Source organism: Typha angustifolia, chromosome 11 (assembly GCF_048772165.1).
Source record: "Typha angustifolia cultivar Huaian chromosome 11, ASM4877216v1, whole genome shotgun sequence".
Lineage (NCBI taxonomy): Eukaryota > Viridiplantae > Streptophyta > Magnoliopsida > Poales > Typhaceae > Typha > Typha angustifolia.
In genome coordinates, this window is record NC_133249.1 from 12,709,574 (window position 1) to 12,728,200 (window position 18,627).

General features: G+C 35.6%; 1 protein-coding gene across 1 annotated transcript; it reads left to right on the forward strand.

Annotated features, from left to right (window-relative positions):
* The first annotated feature begins 155 nt into the window (after positions 1-155).
* Positions 156-17,365, forward strand: LOC140769721 (uncharacterized). Its single transcript, XM_073110568.1, has 16 exons — positions 156-598; positions 1,197-1,295; positions 4,331-4,422; positions 6,205-6,305; positions 7,760-7,850; positions 8,611-8,669; positions 9,308-9,428; positions 9,511-9,579; positions 10,443-10,495; positions 10,632-10,740; positions 11,900-12,070; positions 12,194-12,376; positions 13,783-13,875; positions 13,953-14,132; positions 15,235-15,449; positions 16,620-17,365. Exons 1-16 carry the CDS (start codon positions 469-471, stop codon positions 16,999-17,001), a joined length of 2,148 nt encoding a protein of 715 aa, XP_072966669.1. The 5' UTR covers positions 156-468; the 3' UTR covers positions 17,002-17,365.
* The last annotated feature ends 1,262 nt before the right edge of the window (positions 17,366-18,627 follow it).

Consider the following 18,627-nt stretch of genomic DNA (forward strand, 5'->3'; position numbering starts at 1 on the left):
TGGTGCCCTCAAACAACGACGAAGATTGGTTTGTTTGCATGAATCCATGCTCACTCAGATAGGGCCGGTCCACGGCCCAAAGCCCACCAAGAATCGGCCCGATCTGGCTCGAACCCAACCCGCGGCTAAAACCCTCAATCTCCTCTCGTACTACCCTTCTCCCTCTCGCTCCTCCTTCCTCTTCCCCCCCTCTGCCGCCGATCTCCTCTTCCTCCCGCCACCGCCTCCTCGCCCTTACAGACGGCGGCCGCTTCTTCCCTGATATTTTCGGCCCGAGACTGCATTGGTGACGGTAATTGTCGGGTTGCATCCGAACTCTTCGAGGTTGAAGTCTAGTGTAGCCGCCGCCACAGGCCGACTCCTCTTTGACTATCCTTTTGCCGCTTCCTCACTCGTCCAGAACCCTAAATCTTGTCTTCTCTCTTCGAGTACATCACATAGTATTCCAGTAGCTTCCGGCTTGCCACGATGAGACTCGAGAGAGGAAACATCAAGTCCACCTCCATCAATGGCGTAAAGCATTATCGCATCTTGGGCCAGCGATCCACTTCTAAGAACCTCGATCCGAAGAAGCAGCGAGCCCTTCGCAAAGACAAAGGTCTTCTTCTTGATTCCTTTGCGATTCCTTGTAGTAGTCTCTCTTCCATGGTTGATTATTTGGGGACTAGTATGATTGTTGGTTATAGTTGTACAACCAAAGAAATATGATCATTAATGACCTGGAAGACTAGCGGAAATTAGGTTTTGTGTTGCAAATTGACTATGCTTCTTCCTTAGTTGATGTATGAGTATTCTTTGAATTTGTTCTTTTGATATTCTGTGCTGTTTGGCAAGAAAAGAAAGCAAGAATTCCTTCCTTCTATTTTTTTTAGCATTACTTTTAAGCCAATCCTGTTTTTTCTGTTGCTTGGGACTCAATTCTTTTCAGAAGCTTTACTTGAAAGTATATGGTCTTATCTTATCAGTTACAACAATTTGAAGCAGAAGGAATCTGGCAGTTACTTTTACAATTTATTTTGCATATTTAAAGAGGTATAATGCCCATGAAGAGTTCTGAAAAATGGCCAACATTTGATATTTGCTTTGTAAATCTTGATTATGGGATATTCCCCACAGTTTGATCATTTGACGATATCTTCTGTTGTAGTTTATGATTTCCAGTCGATATAATTGAGCGTTCTTTTGTCAATCACTAGATTACCAGGAAAGGGTGGAACTAATCCAAGATCTGTGGTTTGAGACAGCAACAACTAAAACTAAGGTGACTCCCGATGGGAAATATGTCATTGCTTCAGGTATGTGGATTCCTACTTCCATTCTTGTTTGATTTACTTTCAATTATTTTTATTTTTTAATTATTTTTTATTTTATTTTTTTGGCTAGTGTAATAGCTTGTATTGGGGAAAAAATATATTATCCCTTAAATACAGCTAGTGAGTTCAACGTGAATCCATGAAAAGGTGCATTTTTGATAATCATTACAAGATAGCAAAAAAGTTGAAGAAAGATGGCCTTCTTTTGGTAGTAGGTGATAGTATATACCATGGCGGAAGAAATTTGTTGGGGGAAGCTATGTTTTCACAATATATCATCTGTTTTCTTCCTCACTCTCTCCATTTTTCCTATTTAGTTTAAAGGCACCCATAGATTCATAAGCACCAAATATTAGCTATGATGCTATTATTTTGTTTGGTCACATTTTACTTTTCTCTACCATTTTTATCCTTGTTTTTTTTGGTTTTTTCTTTGTGTGTGTGTGTGTGGTGTTTGTGTGGGTTCACAAGTTTGTCGAAAGAAATATATAAAAATAGTACAATCTTTGATATGTTTGATATGGCATCTTTGATTGACCTTGATTAGGAGGGATTTCGCTAACATGGTTGCATGTTGAGATGTCCTTGATTAGGCGAGATATTTTGTAGAACACAAGTTGGTGGGAAGAGGTATGTAAAAAGTAGTACAATTCTTTGATATGACATCTATGATTGACCTCGATTAGGCAAAGGAATATCGCTAACATGGTTGCATGTTGAAATGGCTTTGTTCTACGCTTACAATTCCCGACTAGTATTTAATTGATAGCAACTACAGGTGGCAATCATGTCGGGTTAAATGAGTGCATCTTGGTTTGAGTCGTTTGACGACATAATATTAAGCCTGTCACATCAATCTTAATATGACCTATTTAATTAGCACATCGCATTTTTGAACATGAACACAATCTATTTATTTCATGAAGTTAGACTATTAATCCGTTAACCTGCATGGTTCATGTATTATGTATGTAACACATGCCATGTTGACTATGATACTAATAGTCTGATATGAATCATTTTAAAAGTTTGAATCGTGAAAACATCAAATCTGGGGATTATGGTTGTTCAACTAGGCAGCGCATAAAATATGGTTCCAGTGATGAAATTAGGCATGAGAGTAGGCTAAATTAATGAGGAGAACGAGAGGAATGGGTTGGTGGTGGTTGTTTAGGCAAAAGGATGTGGTTTGATAGATGATAACCTTGGTAAAGGTTACATGGTAAACTAAGACAAATTGCGGAAGTAGGTTAATGGAGTTTGTGGGATATTTTTAGACGTTGTTGATAGTGAGAGCACAAAGAGGGGTGGTAGAGGACGAGAATACTTACGCCAATAATCATTGCTTAATTGGTTGATTGATTAAATTAGGGCTGCACTTCACATATATGCAGAGGCTAGTCCTAAATTGACTTATACTTGGATTTATTTTAAGGGTTTACATTAGATTTAAACATGAGTTAGCTAAATCAATATTCCTTATTCTTTTTGGATTACTTTTTTTTTTCTTTTCTGACATAGATAGAGTCCGAATCTGAGAAAGCTTTGAATGTGAAAGTTCTAGATCATAACATTGTCAATCTTTTCCAACTGGTTTCATAATATTTGGATGTCAGATGGATATGCTACGAATATTTTTTCAAAACTGCGTAGAACTTAACTTAATTGACTTAGCTAATTAAATAAATTCTAACCTATTAATACTCCGGCTAAACCATATTGGTAGAATAAATAAAATAACTAGACTTGATCTATCAAGCCCAATGTCTCCATGATGTGATCCGATTTGACCCGATTCACATTAAATACAATCGGAACATAGTTTGAACTCAATGAAGACAAATAAGATCTCTCACTTACCTAGCTCAATGCGAGAACTTAGCTCGATCTTGGATTTTGTTAAGTTTGTGTTGAGCATAGCTAAGCCTAACTTCCTTGAGCTTGGCTTGTTTATCCCTGTACTACCATTAGATGCCCTTAACACATTCAAGATATGACCAAGTCATTTGTTATCCTGGTATGCGAATTGATTGCTCATCATGTGTGTCTAGGGTAATAGAAAATTTTGGATCTTCCATTTTGGGTGTCTTGTCTATTTGTTCATCTTCAATTGTTAATTTTTTTATATATTCATGATTCAAAACGGTGGTCTTATGATTGTATATTGATACTAGCTGCGTTGGGTTTGTTTATGGTCAAGTTGATTTTAGTTAGATAGAAGTGTTGTTCTTTCATTGCGGCCTGAGCTATTATTTGATTTTCCATATTCAAAAATTCAGCGCAAGAGGTTTTTCTCAAGTACCAATGTGATGTAGTCTCAGGCTCTCAGGTGTGTAGAGGTTATATTAGGTGCAAGAGCTAAGATTAGATTGAACGATGCATCAAAAGTTATTTGTAAATATAAGAATATGTGGCATGTAATACATTGTCCAAGATAGAGAGCAGAAGAAAGAAAGATTTATATGCCATTAAAAACAAAAGCAGGAGAACCTAGGAATCACTAGCATACTATCATTTATCCAGAATCTTCTTTCTTTTTTTCTTTTCAAACTCCATAAGCCTATATACAAGGCCAGTAGAGGGTCCCAGATCTTTCTAAATTATTGAAATTAATCTACTTACAAAGGTCCTATTAATATAGTCAGATGCAATTTCAAAATTCAGAACTATGTAGTCTTTTCTTAGCCCTTATCAAACAAGATTAGTTAACTGCATAAAAATTTAGTTCCTAACTTTATCTTTAAGCTAATTTGGGCTCTCCATGCACTTTTTTTATTGTCCAGCCTATGAATAGTTCTGAATATACAAAAATACTAAAATTGGTAGTATTTCTGATGTTTTTCAGGCATTCTGGAACATCTTGTGTCATATGGTCAATGACATTATGAATGCAAAGCTCCTAGTTTTACTAGCATCAGTATTATACTATTGCATCATCATCATCACATGAGGCACTCACTTATAATGTTTCTTGGGGTAATATATGATTGATGTGCTTATTTGATCTTTGGCTTTAGGTATTTATCCTCCACAAATCAAAGTATATGACTGCATGGAAATGTCACTGAAATTTGAAAGGCACCTGGTTTCAGAAATTATAAACTTTCAGGTAGTCCTGGGCACTAAGCAACTTTGCATCCTTTTTTAATCCTGCTGATATGTGCTCTCCAGATATTTTGCAGGACTTATAATACCTCTTTTTTGTCAGTAGTTTGTAAATGTTGTTTCTTGTTTGTAAAATGACTTCCCTCCCAAGTCATGTCCCACTGAATATTATGGAAAGACATGCTATTATTCATGATGATGCATGAACACTCGCATGATAAAAAAAATCAATTCTAGCACATGGGAAAAAACTACAAAAAAGAAACTCTATATCTCAGTTGTCTTACCATTTTTTAATCTGTCTTCTTTAGGAAGCAACATGACAGAAGTCCCATATACATCCTCTTAAGTTGCGAATGAGAAAAAGCACACTTTATTTTTAGTTCCTAATTTTTTTGAGCTATATGAGTTATTTCTAAAAGCAAGGTAGGGGCTTAGGCAATATCATGATATGTTTATTTGTGTTAGTTAAACCTTTTAGCTATCACATATTCAATTTGCTAGTTTCCACTAAACTTTATAATGCTTGTAAGAAGATAAACCTTCTTTCTTTTTCAAGAAAGCATTTTAGCCTATCATAGTTCATCAATAAGTGTGTATAACTTGGAAATACAAGGAGCATCTAACATGAATATGCCACACTGGATATTATATGGCATAATATCATCGAAATGATCAGGGCAATTCTAGAGAGTAGAGACCCATGCTTTAAAAGAGGTGATAAATATGGGCAATAAAGACCATCACACTTTGTCCTGCTCTTTATGGGTGAAACCTAGTCCTTCAAAAGTTGCTCTTACATCTCGAGTCCAGACATAGTATTTTGACTATTCTATTGATGGGTAATACTGCAGAAATTTTATTATTATTTGTGTGAGATGACTATTTTAGTGCATTCGTTGACACCTTATATGGGGCGAGTACGTGCTTTGCAATTTTAATTGCTAATATATATGAAACATACTATCCTTAGAAGATAAGTAAATTGCTAAACAAAGTTCTCAATCTAAAACACCTTCAAATATATAACTTGTCGGTATGATTGTTGTAGTTTACTTCAAGATTGAGTGTTGATTTTTTAGTGAAGATGTTGGTTGGCGTGGTTTAGTGATTATCAGTTATTTAAGAGCTGAAACTGAACTCGTGACTAATGTTCTAAAATGCAGCCCTTGAACATCTAGCACAAACATTTCTTTTTTGTGAGGTCAATCCATCTAGTGTGAATATGAATATAAAGATGAAACTTTTGATTCGAAATTAGAGATGAAGAAAGTAATCTTGATAAGACATTTTACAGCCAGAGGCACTTGATTAGAATGCATAATGACTCTTGCATCAAATTGAGTCTTTTTGGTGCTTGGGAAGTGGGACAAACACATTGTTTCAATGTATAATTGTCTTATTGTCCAACTTCTGTTGTGAGATCTTAAAAAACTTTTCTCTGCTTTTTGAAATTATTTACTGTCCAGGAATTGTTGCAGAAATTCCTGTCTGTTTTGCTGAACCATTCTTTGGGGCTTTGCTATGTTGGAGCTAGTTTAAATTTCTACAAGATGATTATGTGGACTTATATTTCAAATTTGGGGTGTTTCTGAGTTAGATTTCAGTTTGAGAAGCTTATCATGCTTAGAGGCTTACTCTTTTAGTGTTATCTTTTCTAATCATCGAATATCCCAGTTCTTTCTTATTTTCTGGTGTTCCTTTATTCAGACTGTGTTTTCCAATTAGTTGATTCACATCCTAGGTTTTGTATTGTGGAGTCATGTAACAAGACAATTTCTGATAGGTACTAGCTGATGACTATTCGAAGATTGCATTTCTATGTGCTGATCGCTCTGTCTGTCTACATGCAAAATATGGAAGTCATTACAGCTTGAGAATTCCAAGGTAGTTTGAGTTGGATACTGACTCTCATTCTCTTCGTCATATACACATGTATATTATTTATCAGTATTTTATGTATCTCGTTATATTATTTCTGTATAGTAGCTAGATCAATGGAGGACACCATCACATGGGTAATATAAATTATTCTTTCTTCCAAAACAATGTCTTTGCGGAACTTTTATATAGGGGAAAGTTGTCTTTAATACAATAATGTGGTTTGAGCCCTGTATCTAACTAAACCAAAATTCAGTCATTTGTTATACCAATTATGATTACAAACTCTCTGTTAGTTTGTCTCGGAGATCTTTACATATGAAGTTACCAAAAGACCCTCAATTCAGTTATAATTAGATAGGGATTAGTTAAAATTGATAAAATCTTAAATTAAATAAATATAGGTAAGAAGGAAATTCCTGCACTAGGCTGCAGTGGTTTAAAGCAAACGGCATGGGGGAAAGAGAAAAAAATGAAAATACGAGAAAGGAAACTTGCGGCTTGTACAGTAGAGGTATGAAACAAACAACAGAATAAAGAGACCATATGAAAAACAAAGATGAGGAAAAAGTATGCAAACAGGGAGAAAAGTTGGTGAAGATGGCAGAGTGATCACGGTGGTGCTGGCGAGTGTGGATGGTGGCATGTCTGATCGAGACCTCTTTACCTTGAGTTGATGAAATGAGTTTACTTGAAAGCTATTGGGTCTGCTAAGGGGTTGCAGGTTCGTTCACCATATCGGGCTGGTAAAGCAGATTCAAAGCTGATATAGGGCCACCTCGAAACCAAATGCTGTCGTCTAGCAGTACAAGAAAAGCAAACGCGTGGCAGAAGAGGGCCAAACCTCAATGTCAGTTGTCACCTCTGTTGCTTTTTATGACAACAGTGAGAATGTAAATTGCATTATAAGATGAGGGATGCTCTATAAACTATAATCTAATAGAATTTTGAAATTAGATTTATATTCCAAAGGAGTCATAGGCATTCTTCTCTTTGGCTCAATTTATCTTTCCTCTATGGTGTCAAAACTTTCCTTTTCTCTCCTCACTCTGATTTCCCTCAACATCAATGGTTCAAGTAGCAGTCAGTGGGTACACGACAGCCAATAGGTTAATGGTGCATGGCAGATGGCAAATGCCACTGTGGATATGAAAAAAGACTTTAAACTCAAGATAGTTTCATTGTAAATGACTTTGGCTTTATTTTATTTTTTTATACATGTTGACTGATATTTGTTGGGCTATAAGAATGTGGCATTCAATAAATGTCTACAATGACAGTTTTATTTTTGAAATTCTTCTAGACAGTTTTACATAATTGAATTTCTTATAGACAGTTTACTTAATTGAATTTGCAGCAAGCTTGCCAACTGTGTTTCTTTTTTGTTTTTGAGCCTGTGACCATGTGTTGTAGTAAACATTCTTAATTTTCCTTAGGACTAATAAACTTTATTCCATCAGGATGGGGAGAGATATTGCATACGATTGTTGGTCTTGTGACTTGCTATGTGCCGCTTCATCCCCAGATTTGTACAGAATCAATTTGGAACAAGTCAGTGATATTCTAACATTATAAAGGGTTATTCTTTTTTATTAACTTTTATTTTTTAAGGTTGCTTGGAAAATCAACCATTCTTTTTGCATAGATATGTGAATAGACAATCCTAGTTACAGAGAACTCAACATTGATTAATATATGCATCAATAGTTCTAAAAACAGACGAGTCAGTGATAACCTTTTACTCTTCATTATATCTGCCTTGTAAAATGTGGGTTGCAATGCAACTAAGAGAAGACTGCCTGTTTTTGTGGGTTGACATTGAGGAAGATCAAATAAGCAGTGAAAACCTTCTACTCTTCATTAGATCTTCCTTTTTTCTGCTGAACATTCTACTTCTAGTTCTCTCTTTCCTAACCCTTTTATTTATTCATCCATCCAATATCGTTCAAATTCAAACTTTCAGACTTTTAAATTTGCCAGATTCCTGTTATAAAATAAATATTATATCCTTGTTGTGATTTTGCCATTTTCCTGAACACGTGGTAGTTACCACAAATCCTAGTCCTTGCTCCAGATTGGATAGATCGTTTGGCAGATATAGCCGCCTTAGTCTGTCTGGCAGATATAATCTCCTTAGACCATTTGGCAGATATTGCCTCATTGTATGAAAAGAGGGGCAAAAGAAGTTGTCTCTGATTTCAGATTTTGTTTCATTTCTGCTAGTATCTTCATAATATGAAAAGTTACTTTTGTCTAGTCTCCAGAATTTTTGTAATGAAATACTAAGCCTTTTCTAATTTACTATTGGCAGGGGCGTTTTTTATCACCACTTACATCTCAATCACCTGCAATAAATGTTGTCTCTCGAAGGTTAGACTGTTATTTAGTTACAAATTTGTGAAGTATATTGCTTTATGGATCATGATGTTGTGCAACTAGATAGCCATATTGTTGTCAAAATGAGGATGTTTAAGTGGATCTGTTGGTTACCAGAAATATTATAGAATCATGGATTGAAGTTTCTTGCTGTCCCCAATTTCAGATCCGCTAAAATGGATCTTTTGTTATAAGCTGATTCGGCCGATCTCCGATCCGAATTATCTGAAGTGGATGGCCAATATGTATTACTTTTTGGTGGCCGATCCTGGTTACGAAACTGATGCCTAGGACCTTGATTAGAATATGAATCTATTTATATCAGACAGAAGATAGGAAAAGCAGCCATAAAGATGAGTCATGTAAGAAATCAACTAAGATGGTTTGGATATCCACATGGAGATGACACTGTGCCAATATAAAGGAGTAGTTGCATTGAAGGATAGGGTTCCTTTGTAGGGATGGGAAGACAAAGAAGGACGTTGAGAGAAAATATGAAGAATGACATAGGAACACATTAAATAGTTAAGAATAGATGAAACACATTTATGCAGCATCAGTCTCACCCTCAAATAGTTGTGGAGCTTTGGCTGTTGATAAAATTATTCTCGTCATTTTTTGGATCGTTTCAGCATGATTCACGGGCTGGTTGCTTGTGGTGGTGAGGATGGTGCTGTCGAATGCTTTGACATGAGGAAAAGGTCTTCTGCTGGCAGAATTAGTGCTGCTGTATCTCCTCACGATATTGACAATGTAAATCTTCTGATCGTTATTTATGTGCATGTTAATGCCTATCTTCTTAGAATGTTATGTTAAGACATTTTTATATCCTCAGGAGGTCACAGCTCTGCAGTTTGATGAAGCTCAAGGTTACTTCTTGGCTGTTGGGAGCAGTAATGGGAAGGCATGATTGAACATCATTTCAGTATCTTATTAAACATTGTGTTTCTAATAATTGAAATATCATTTTTACCTTTAAATGTTATGTATGATTTATAATATGTTGGCATGTTGCACATGGATGTTATAAAATATAGGCACTCGTGCAATGCATGTGCACACAAGTGCGCACAAACACTACATATGTGTGTCTGTAATGGGAAAAGAAAGAGATCCATTACTTGATTTTGAATTGCAACATAAAGAATGATATTCCGAATGAAGGCCAGATTAGAAGAAGATAATTAAATAAACCAGACTAATTCTTGTTCAATTAAAGTACTCTATGACTTCATATATGATATGATTTAATCTCAACATACAAGCTTAAGGCTTATTTGGCTTCATCCTCAAGAGTTCTCTTGAATGAAAATTCCAGTAACGTAAAATTCTATGTCAGATGGTATGCATGACCTCCAAATGCAATCCTAATGCCTTCCAATCTGAAACAAACTATCATGGAAGTAAAATAAGATATAAGCTCAACTAGTATACTCAATGGAGGATAGGTGATTCATAAGGTTTAATTGACTAATTGTTCCTAGCAATGTATAAAGTATAGTTTCAGTAGTTAACTGAAGGTTTAGATAAACTCAACTCTTGGTAGGTTTATTTGATTGTTTCACCAGTAGAGATCCTTACTACTTGAGGTTCTTTAATTTCTTATTGACTATCTTCTCATACCATTCAAGATTGCACATCTTTTACAAATTGATGCCCGTAATATTTACTGTATTTTTATTCTAGTCTAAAATACCTTTTCTTTTACAATCTCATTTGCTATTTTTATTTAAATCTAAAAGATGTATTTTTGTTGCTAAAGTGCAGGTAGTTATTTATGACATACGAATGTCCAATCCTTTACATGTTAAGGATCACATGTGAGTTTTTATAATTTGATTTGTGATGATTTACTCAGATTAGTGTCCTCTATCTCTATCTCTAAATGGAGATGTGTAGAATACTTCCAAAATGTATTGTCTATTGTGGCTAATAAACATCTTGATCATGTTGTAGGTATGGTAGTCCGATATTAAATATCAAGTGGCATCGGACGCTTAATTCGGCTGAACCTAAGTTGATTACTTCTGATAGCCATATCGTGAGGATTTGGGATCCTAATACAGTGAGTACTTTTTAAGTATGATTAGCAGCATGAATCTTGTAAAATTTGTTCGAAGGTACAAAGCATACAGATCTCATCTATATGCATTATGCACAATGCTTATATGAAAGGATTAATGTGCCGCCCGGCACAATGGTAGAACGATGAGTGCTGTAGTGGCAGAATAGTTAAAAACCGGAGACATGAGAATATAAGTGAGGAGGTGAGGTGAGGAGAGGTGTTGGGCCTGTTGGCTGGGAGAGGGAAAAATTTGATCAGGCTGGTTGGATTCTGCAACGAGATAAGGTTATTCACAGAAAGATGATGAAGAAGATAAAGAATAAGGACTATTGGGTTCGATTTGGGTGTAGCATGATCTAAGCCAATTAATTTAACTCAGTAGGATTTCTAGGTTAATTTTGGATTGGATCAGGTCCAAACTTGAAGGGCCAAGAAGAGTACTACAACTGCAACAGTACAACTGTAGCAAGTCTCCCTAGTCCCTATAAACCTCCATCTCTCCACTTTTCTCCCTTTGTCACACATTTGTCAGCCTCTCTCTCATGTTCCCCTCTTCCATGCATCTGCACAACATGTGATGGCATGATTAAGGCTTGGGCAGCATGGTTCATGCTGCCTGGTATGCCATTATGCCCGGTGTGGACAAGCCATCAGCACACCCTATATTGTCAACAAATAAATCGTTGCTTGTGTTTGTACTGCCCATTTTATTGGTTGGACATGATTCTAACAGCATTTTTCTTATGGGTTTAGATTTTTAATTTGCATCTACAAGTTTGAATTATAAGCATCCACCTTTTATACCTAGTATGACCTAATTGAAGATGCATGGCTGTAGGTTTACTCAATACAAACACATTTATATGTATATCTGTGTAGACACACACACACACACACACACACACACACACATATATATATATACACATGCATCTGTGTATGCATGTATGTACTGTTATGTGTATCAATATCCTGTGGGAAACAAATGTCTACTCTTTCATCCTGGTAAACTGCAATTTTGAATTGGTGCACTGCAATTTTGAACTGAACACAATAATAATTTCATGTACTTTCTCATTGTAGCAGTACAAGTACAAATGTACAATAGTATCTTTGAGTAATTGAGTTTTGTTTTGGTTGCTTTACCTTTTCTCTTCAGGGAGAGAACATGACCAGCATAGAGCCAAATGCTGGGAAGATCAATGATGTTTGCATTTTCCAGAACAGTGGTTTGATGATGTTGGCTTTAGACAGCAGCCAGATACCAGTCTATTTCTTACCTGCTCTAGGCCCTGCGCCAAAGTGGGTGCCATACCTTGAGAACCTCACGGTGTGTTTGCTAATCAGTTACTGTTCATTTTACACTAAATTGCATTTCTCCCTGCCTTCATGTCTTTGAGGCTTATATACGTGGTTAATATCTTAATCTTCTGCCCTTATTCCTTTTTTGTAGGAAGAGATGGAAGAGACTACACAAACTACCATCTCTGACACTCACAAGTTTGTGACGAGAGATGAACTTGAACGATTGAATTTGGCATATTTACTTGATGTCAAAGACACAAATGACGCAGAAGGCAAACTAATATTTCCCTGTATGCATGGATATTTAGTACATTACGATCTGTACAAAGAGGTAATGCTGCTTCCTAAGATAGAAATGACATTTAAGGGCCCAACACAGTTACCTATCTTTCTTTCTCTAAAGTGTGCTATTTCACTAAAGTATATGGCTGAATTCTTTCTTCTGTCAACAAGTCATAATTGTGTTTTAGAAGATTGTGTTAGATATGAGTTATAATGATATCTTTACCTATCTGATGAGTTAAGGCATGAGAATCAAATTCCCTTCTTTTTCATTCTCCTTTCTTTTGATTCTTTTAATCATGTTCTTTAATTTCCCTCAGGATTTACTAGCCTGCCTAAGTTTGTCTAACTAGTAAAAGTGTGAAATCTTAATTTATTTAGAAAGGTTAACCCATCCATAGGTACTACTTCGTTGGTTTTTTAATGCTTTAAGCCTATTCTTCTCTTTCTTTGTTTGTCTTTCTCTGTCAAAACATGGATACATAGTTCTAATTTCTGATATCTTCTGGCATCATGTTTTCATTTACGACTATGTCCACTTGGCACCTACCATTTATTGATGCAGTTGGTCTCATCTTTTTATCTCATGGATGTATGTTTCATTTTACCATCATTATCATCATAGTTTTGATGACTAAATTTTTTGTTCAACCAGTACTGTATATCCCATCTAACATGTGCTTTTGTGGTAGACTCATTATTAGGTATGCCTTTCAGGAAAATATGCATGAAATGCATGGGAGAGTTTTATAGGAAACATGGGAAAGATATTGTCAACTGGTTCATATGTTTGATAAAATAGAGCAGATAATACTTGTAATCTGCTTTTTCGTTTCCAATGATTTTTTCATGTGCCATGCAAGTTTATGATGTGTTTCTTGATTAAATATTGGCTGAAATCTTTTCAATTATGCCATAGTTCGATTTCCAACATAATAACATAAGGTTGTCTCCAGTCACTAATTCGTGGAACTAGACAAAACAGGAATTTATTGGATTAGTCAGTCCTATATGGGTGCTGAAATGGGGAATTGATGGCTATGCTCATCACAAAGAAAACCTGATTTGGACACTAATGAAATAGATTGTGATGTAATGGTTACTGAAAAATTGCTTGCCATTTCATAATGGAATTCAGTGGAAAAACGCCTACCAATAAGTATATGTGCTATATATATTTTTCTAGTTCTTTTATCATCTTCAATTGCTGTATCTGGTTCTCTAAACCCAAGCGAATGGCAATAACAACTAGATTACCTCACACCCATAAGAAGGGTAACTTGGTTTACACTCTAATTTATTCATTAGTGTTCTTATGTTAGTTCTCGACCTACCATAATAATGATTTCGAAGCTGCCTATTTTTCTGGCAATAACCCTTTTGCACATCATATATTTTGCTAGCTTATTTGTTTATGTTACTCGATGATGTTTTATTCCCATCTTATTTTTGCAGGCAAAATCTTTGGTTGATCCATTCGCATATGATGCTTACATAGAAAAGCGGAAGAAAGAGAAGATTGAGGCTGAGCGGGCTTCTCGTATTACAGTATGTTCCTTTTGTTGCTTCTCTTCTGTAAGTGTCTTGTTTCACTCTACTATCTTAATGACCTTTTTCATCTGCAGATCAAAAGGAAACTGCCGAAAGTTAACAGGATTCTTGCAGCTCGTTTGCTTGAAATGCAAGAAGCAGTAGATGGTGAAGGGGAGAATGTTGATGATACAAATAAGGCCAAAAAGAAAAACAAAGGTTTACGAAGTGATATCTTTAAGGATGACCGTTTCACAGCAATCTTTGCGAATAAGGTATACCCATTTGTTCAGACCTCAGAAGCTCTTTTGCTTCCATTGAACTGTACAGTTCACCTGATAGCAATTTAATATAACCTTCTAGAGAGGATTTATTTATATTTCAATCTTTCGTTTACAAAATAGCTGCTAAAAGCTTTGTCAGCTTGAAAAGTATGACCCCTCTTCTTGTGTGTCAACGTTTAAATTACTATAGCAAAATACTTTTTAAAAACATAAATAGAAAGGACAAATCTAACTTATCCAATATACTGTTTCCTACCTGTGAGTGTGCTTGGCAGTCCTATTTGCAGAGCGAAGTAACTGTCAACTTCCTACTGCATACACAATTAAGCCAAATTGGTGAGCAAAGAGGTTGGAAGACTGAATTGTTATGCTTATATGCGGTGGCTATTTCTTGAGTGAATGCAGAATGAAGGCGAGTGATGTGAAGCTAGTGCCAAGGAGTTGTTAGTGCTCCTGAAGGTCAATGAAGATTAGATATTTAAGTATTTAACCGAAATCAAATAGAAAGGAGACATAAAGTTGTTAATAACTGATTTTATTCAGTTTAGCAGTCTTTGAATAAAGGAAGCAAAACATAGAGCAGAATGTGAAAAGCACATGCGTTCATACAATTTTCATAACAGCAACTAATCAAGAAGTTGCCTTCTGCATGATCATTTAATCAAGCTTAACAAATGAACATCTAATAGAATGTGTAATATTGATCAGATTAGGTTTCAAGTTTGTTCTCATTCATTCTCCTCAACTCCAACACCACAACTGCATCTGCCGCAAACTGCTCTCCCTAGTTCATCTTGTGGCATGGAAGGTACAGCTAGCACTGAAAGTGAGACTATCTAAATTTAGCAAGTTAGGAAGCTAGCTATGAGATGGCTAACCTAATGGTCAGCAAAACCAATGGATACTTCAATGGGTGCTTCTCTAGGCTAAGCTTTAATGATGCCTATGTTCACCATAGTTACCTGTGATTCGTCTCTTTCGAAATATAGTTTCTTTAATTACCTCTGTACCTTATATTGTACTTTGTGAAAACCATCTTTAATTTGTCATTAAGAAGTGAAAATGTCTAATTGATAGTTCATCTCTCATACAGGACTTTGAAGTTGATGAAGAATCAACCGAATATCTCGCACTTCATCCTCAATCTGCTAAGAGGCAGCCCTCTCTTATTGACGAACACTTTGAACCTGTCTTGGAAGATGAGGAACAAGAGGGATTAAGTGACTCTGATGCTTCAGTAGACTCGCAGACAATTGATAACATCTCTGACAGTGAGAATTATGAAGCGAGGAATTCAAAATCCATGAGGTGAAGTTCTATATATTATAGTTTTTTTTGTAAGTTCAATCTGACTTTGCTTTCTCATGGAGATGGTATATTAATTAAAAAACTCAACTATTATATCCTTTTGATTTGTGTTACTCAGAACTTTGGTATAACAGTATCTTTACAACCTAAAACAACATGAATTGGAAGTTTAGGAGATGAATTCAGTAATCAGTATTACTATCACATATTTTATTTTGTTTCTTCATAATTGCTTTATCAATCTTATAGTTATTTTATTTTGTCATTATCATGTGGTATCCGTTTTCACACAAAGCTGTCGAAAACTCCAATTTAATGTGCTTTTACTAATTGATCGATATATGATAGCCCTTTGGGGTTTGAAATTCTAACAGGAAAACAATAAGAGTCTCATTATATATGGGCTAGTTTCTTATTATATTTGGACTAGTTTAGGTCTGATCAGGGAGCAATATAGGATGCTATAGGATGACAGATAAGTTCTAAAAGTTGCTGGGAAAAAGTGATAGATGTCGGATAAAGAGAAGATAATTGTCTTGGGTCCACTCCACATCGTCCAGACTCATGTTGAGAGGGAGACTAGTATACACATGAAGATGAAAGAGTGATATGCTATCTATCCTTTTAACAAAATTCTCCTTTTATAGTTCATGATCTACTACAGAAAGAGAAAGGGAATAAATGTGGAACTAGAATGAAAGGAAAGAAGATTATCCTTATTGCTTCTCTGCATTCTCTTTTTTCCTCCCATCAGAATTATAGCACCTAAACATTTTTAGTTTTTACTTCTCCCATTAATTTTGGATCCTGAGGAGAGACCACTTGTCAAAGATGACTGTTCTACTTTATTTTTGTAACTCAAGATATTTTGCATTATTAAGTTTGATCCAGCCAACTAGTTACAAATTACAATATTGCCATCACAACTTAAGCAACAAATAAAATATCATTATTTATCAATTATCTACTCAATATTATGATTTCTACAATGTCTTTGTAACAGAGCTTAATTCTTATTGTTTTATTTCTCTTATCATGCAATGTACATGTGTCGGTAGTTGGTAATACACTACCTTGATACCATGCCATATTAAGCGAATCTTGCAGTATATTGTTCATTTAGTAGTGGTGAATGGGAGGCATGCTAAGTTACTAGCATATACCTTTCAGATTATACGAAGTCAAGGATGAACGCCATGCTGAAGCATTTTGGAATCGCATCTCCCTTGCAAAGGAGGATGCTCTTCCTCTCGGAGAGAGGGTTGCGACACTGCAGGGACAGGAATCTGGTAGTGGTGCTCCTAATAATGTAAAGTTGGGGCCAGGTGGCTCACGAGAAATCTCATTTCTCTCTAGATCCTCAAGGAAACGCAAGGCTGAGGAACCCAGAGATGTGAAAAAGAGGGGTGTGCAAGCCCTAGGGTTGAAGCCAGGTAAATCAGAGTTCTTTGCTATGGGTGGGCGTGGTGGTAAAGGGAAAGGTGCTATGGGTGGGCGTGGTGGTAAGGGGAGAGGTGGTCACAGCAGGGGAAGAGGAAAGTTCCGGCGATGAAACCTTTTCAGGTCTAGTATACACACTGCTTAAAATTCTCCTCCAGCATAAAGATTGAACGAGGAAATCATGAAATCTAAGTAGGAGCTTTTTCTTGTGACTCGGAGGCTACTCAACAGCACGGCAGGCCAATTACACTTCTTGCTCCCTTTTTGTAGAATGGAGCACTTGATGTAAATTGTCACTCAATGTCTTCATCAGTTGTAGTAGCTCTGTTCATTGAGGACAGAACTATAAAAATTAATTAGAATATCTGCAGAGGGCATAGCCTAAAGTTTTGATATCTAAACTCTTAAATGAGTTCACTATGTATACTTTTTTGACCTCCTATCATTTATAACAATTGAAGGTTGTAAATTTGTAATGGGTTGACTATTGATATGCAAATCATAAGTAGCCTTTAGCAGTATAATTCTAATACCTTTGTGACAAAGGGTAGCATGCTCGAACTCATCTTTTAAATCTTAACTATTTCCCAAGCATTTTAGATATGAGCGATAAGCTTATTCATACTTTGTCAGATAATACATGCAAGTTGTTATCATGATCCTTATTGCATATTCCACGCAGAAATATCTGTTCAAGTGATTCAGTTTCATAGTAATCAGGTAGAGTCAATTAAATTATGTCATCATACTGTCTTATTATAGCCAAGTTTGCAGAAAACCTCCTGCCTTGGGGGTTTATTTTGGTTCACTTACCCTATTTTATCCTTTTTTTCAGAAAATTAACTTCTGCGTTTTACGAAAAAATAATCATTTAAAGTCTCGCACTAATTCTTAACTTATGTTAAACATATAAGAATTTAGAAAGAAATATTCCATCTTATTTAAAGGGATATATATTTTTTTCTTACATTTCTAAATTATCCATATTGATGCCCATAATATTTTTGGTTCACTTTTCTCAAAAATCTTATAATGTTTTGTTTTAATTCTTCCTATTAGTTTCTATCTTTTTAATTTCAAATTATTCATATGTCAATGGGTATTCAGACTGTTCTCTCAGCAATGTACTTTGATAATTCAAAAGCATGGTTACTTAATTTTTGATATGATAAACGTATAGACGTATAGTGTTATTATTAGTTTTCTTTCTCTCTTTTTAAGTTTCCCTTTAACATAAGATTGATTGGTCCGGCCACTGGATGCGACATGCCTAGAGAGAATATTGTGTGCAAGTTTGTAATATTCCAACCTACTTGTGGTAATAATAAGATCAAATTACGTATAGGATCTACTTTTTTTTCCCTTCTTTTATAGAGAGGAAATGTACAAAGATGTGTGCAATGATTCAAAGGAAACTCTTTTAAGATCAAATACAAAGACGTGTGCAATGATCCAAAGATGCTCTAATGAATGTTGGTTGCAAATTTTTGTCCTTCTTCATGTCCTCTTCTTAATCACATATTTTAGCAACATGGTCCTTCTTCATGTCTCTGATATGGCTTTACGTTAACCATATCATATTACAGCAACTGCAAACATTTCGATCTAGGAAGAGAATTGCAGTAAGGAAGAGAGAGAGAGATGGGTTTGATAATTTCCATTCTCCTTTGTTTCTTTTTGATTTCTTGGAACCAAACACTGCATTCGTATTTGTACGTAGTAACAGGAATTGGAGGCA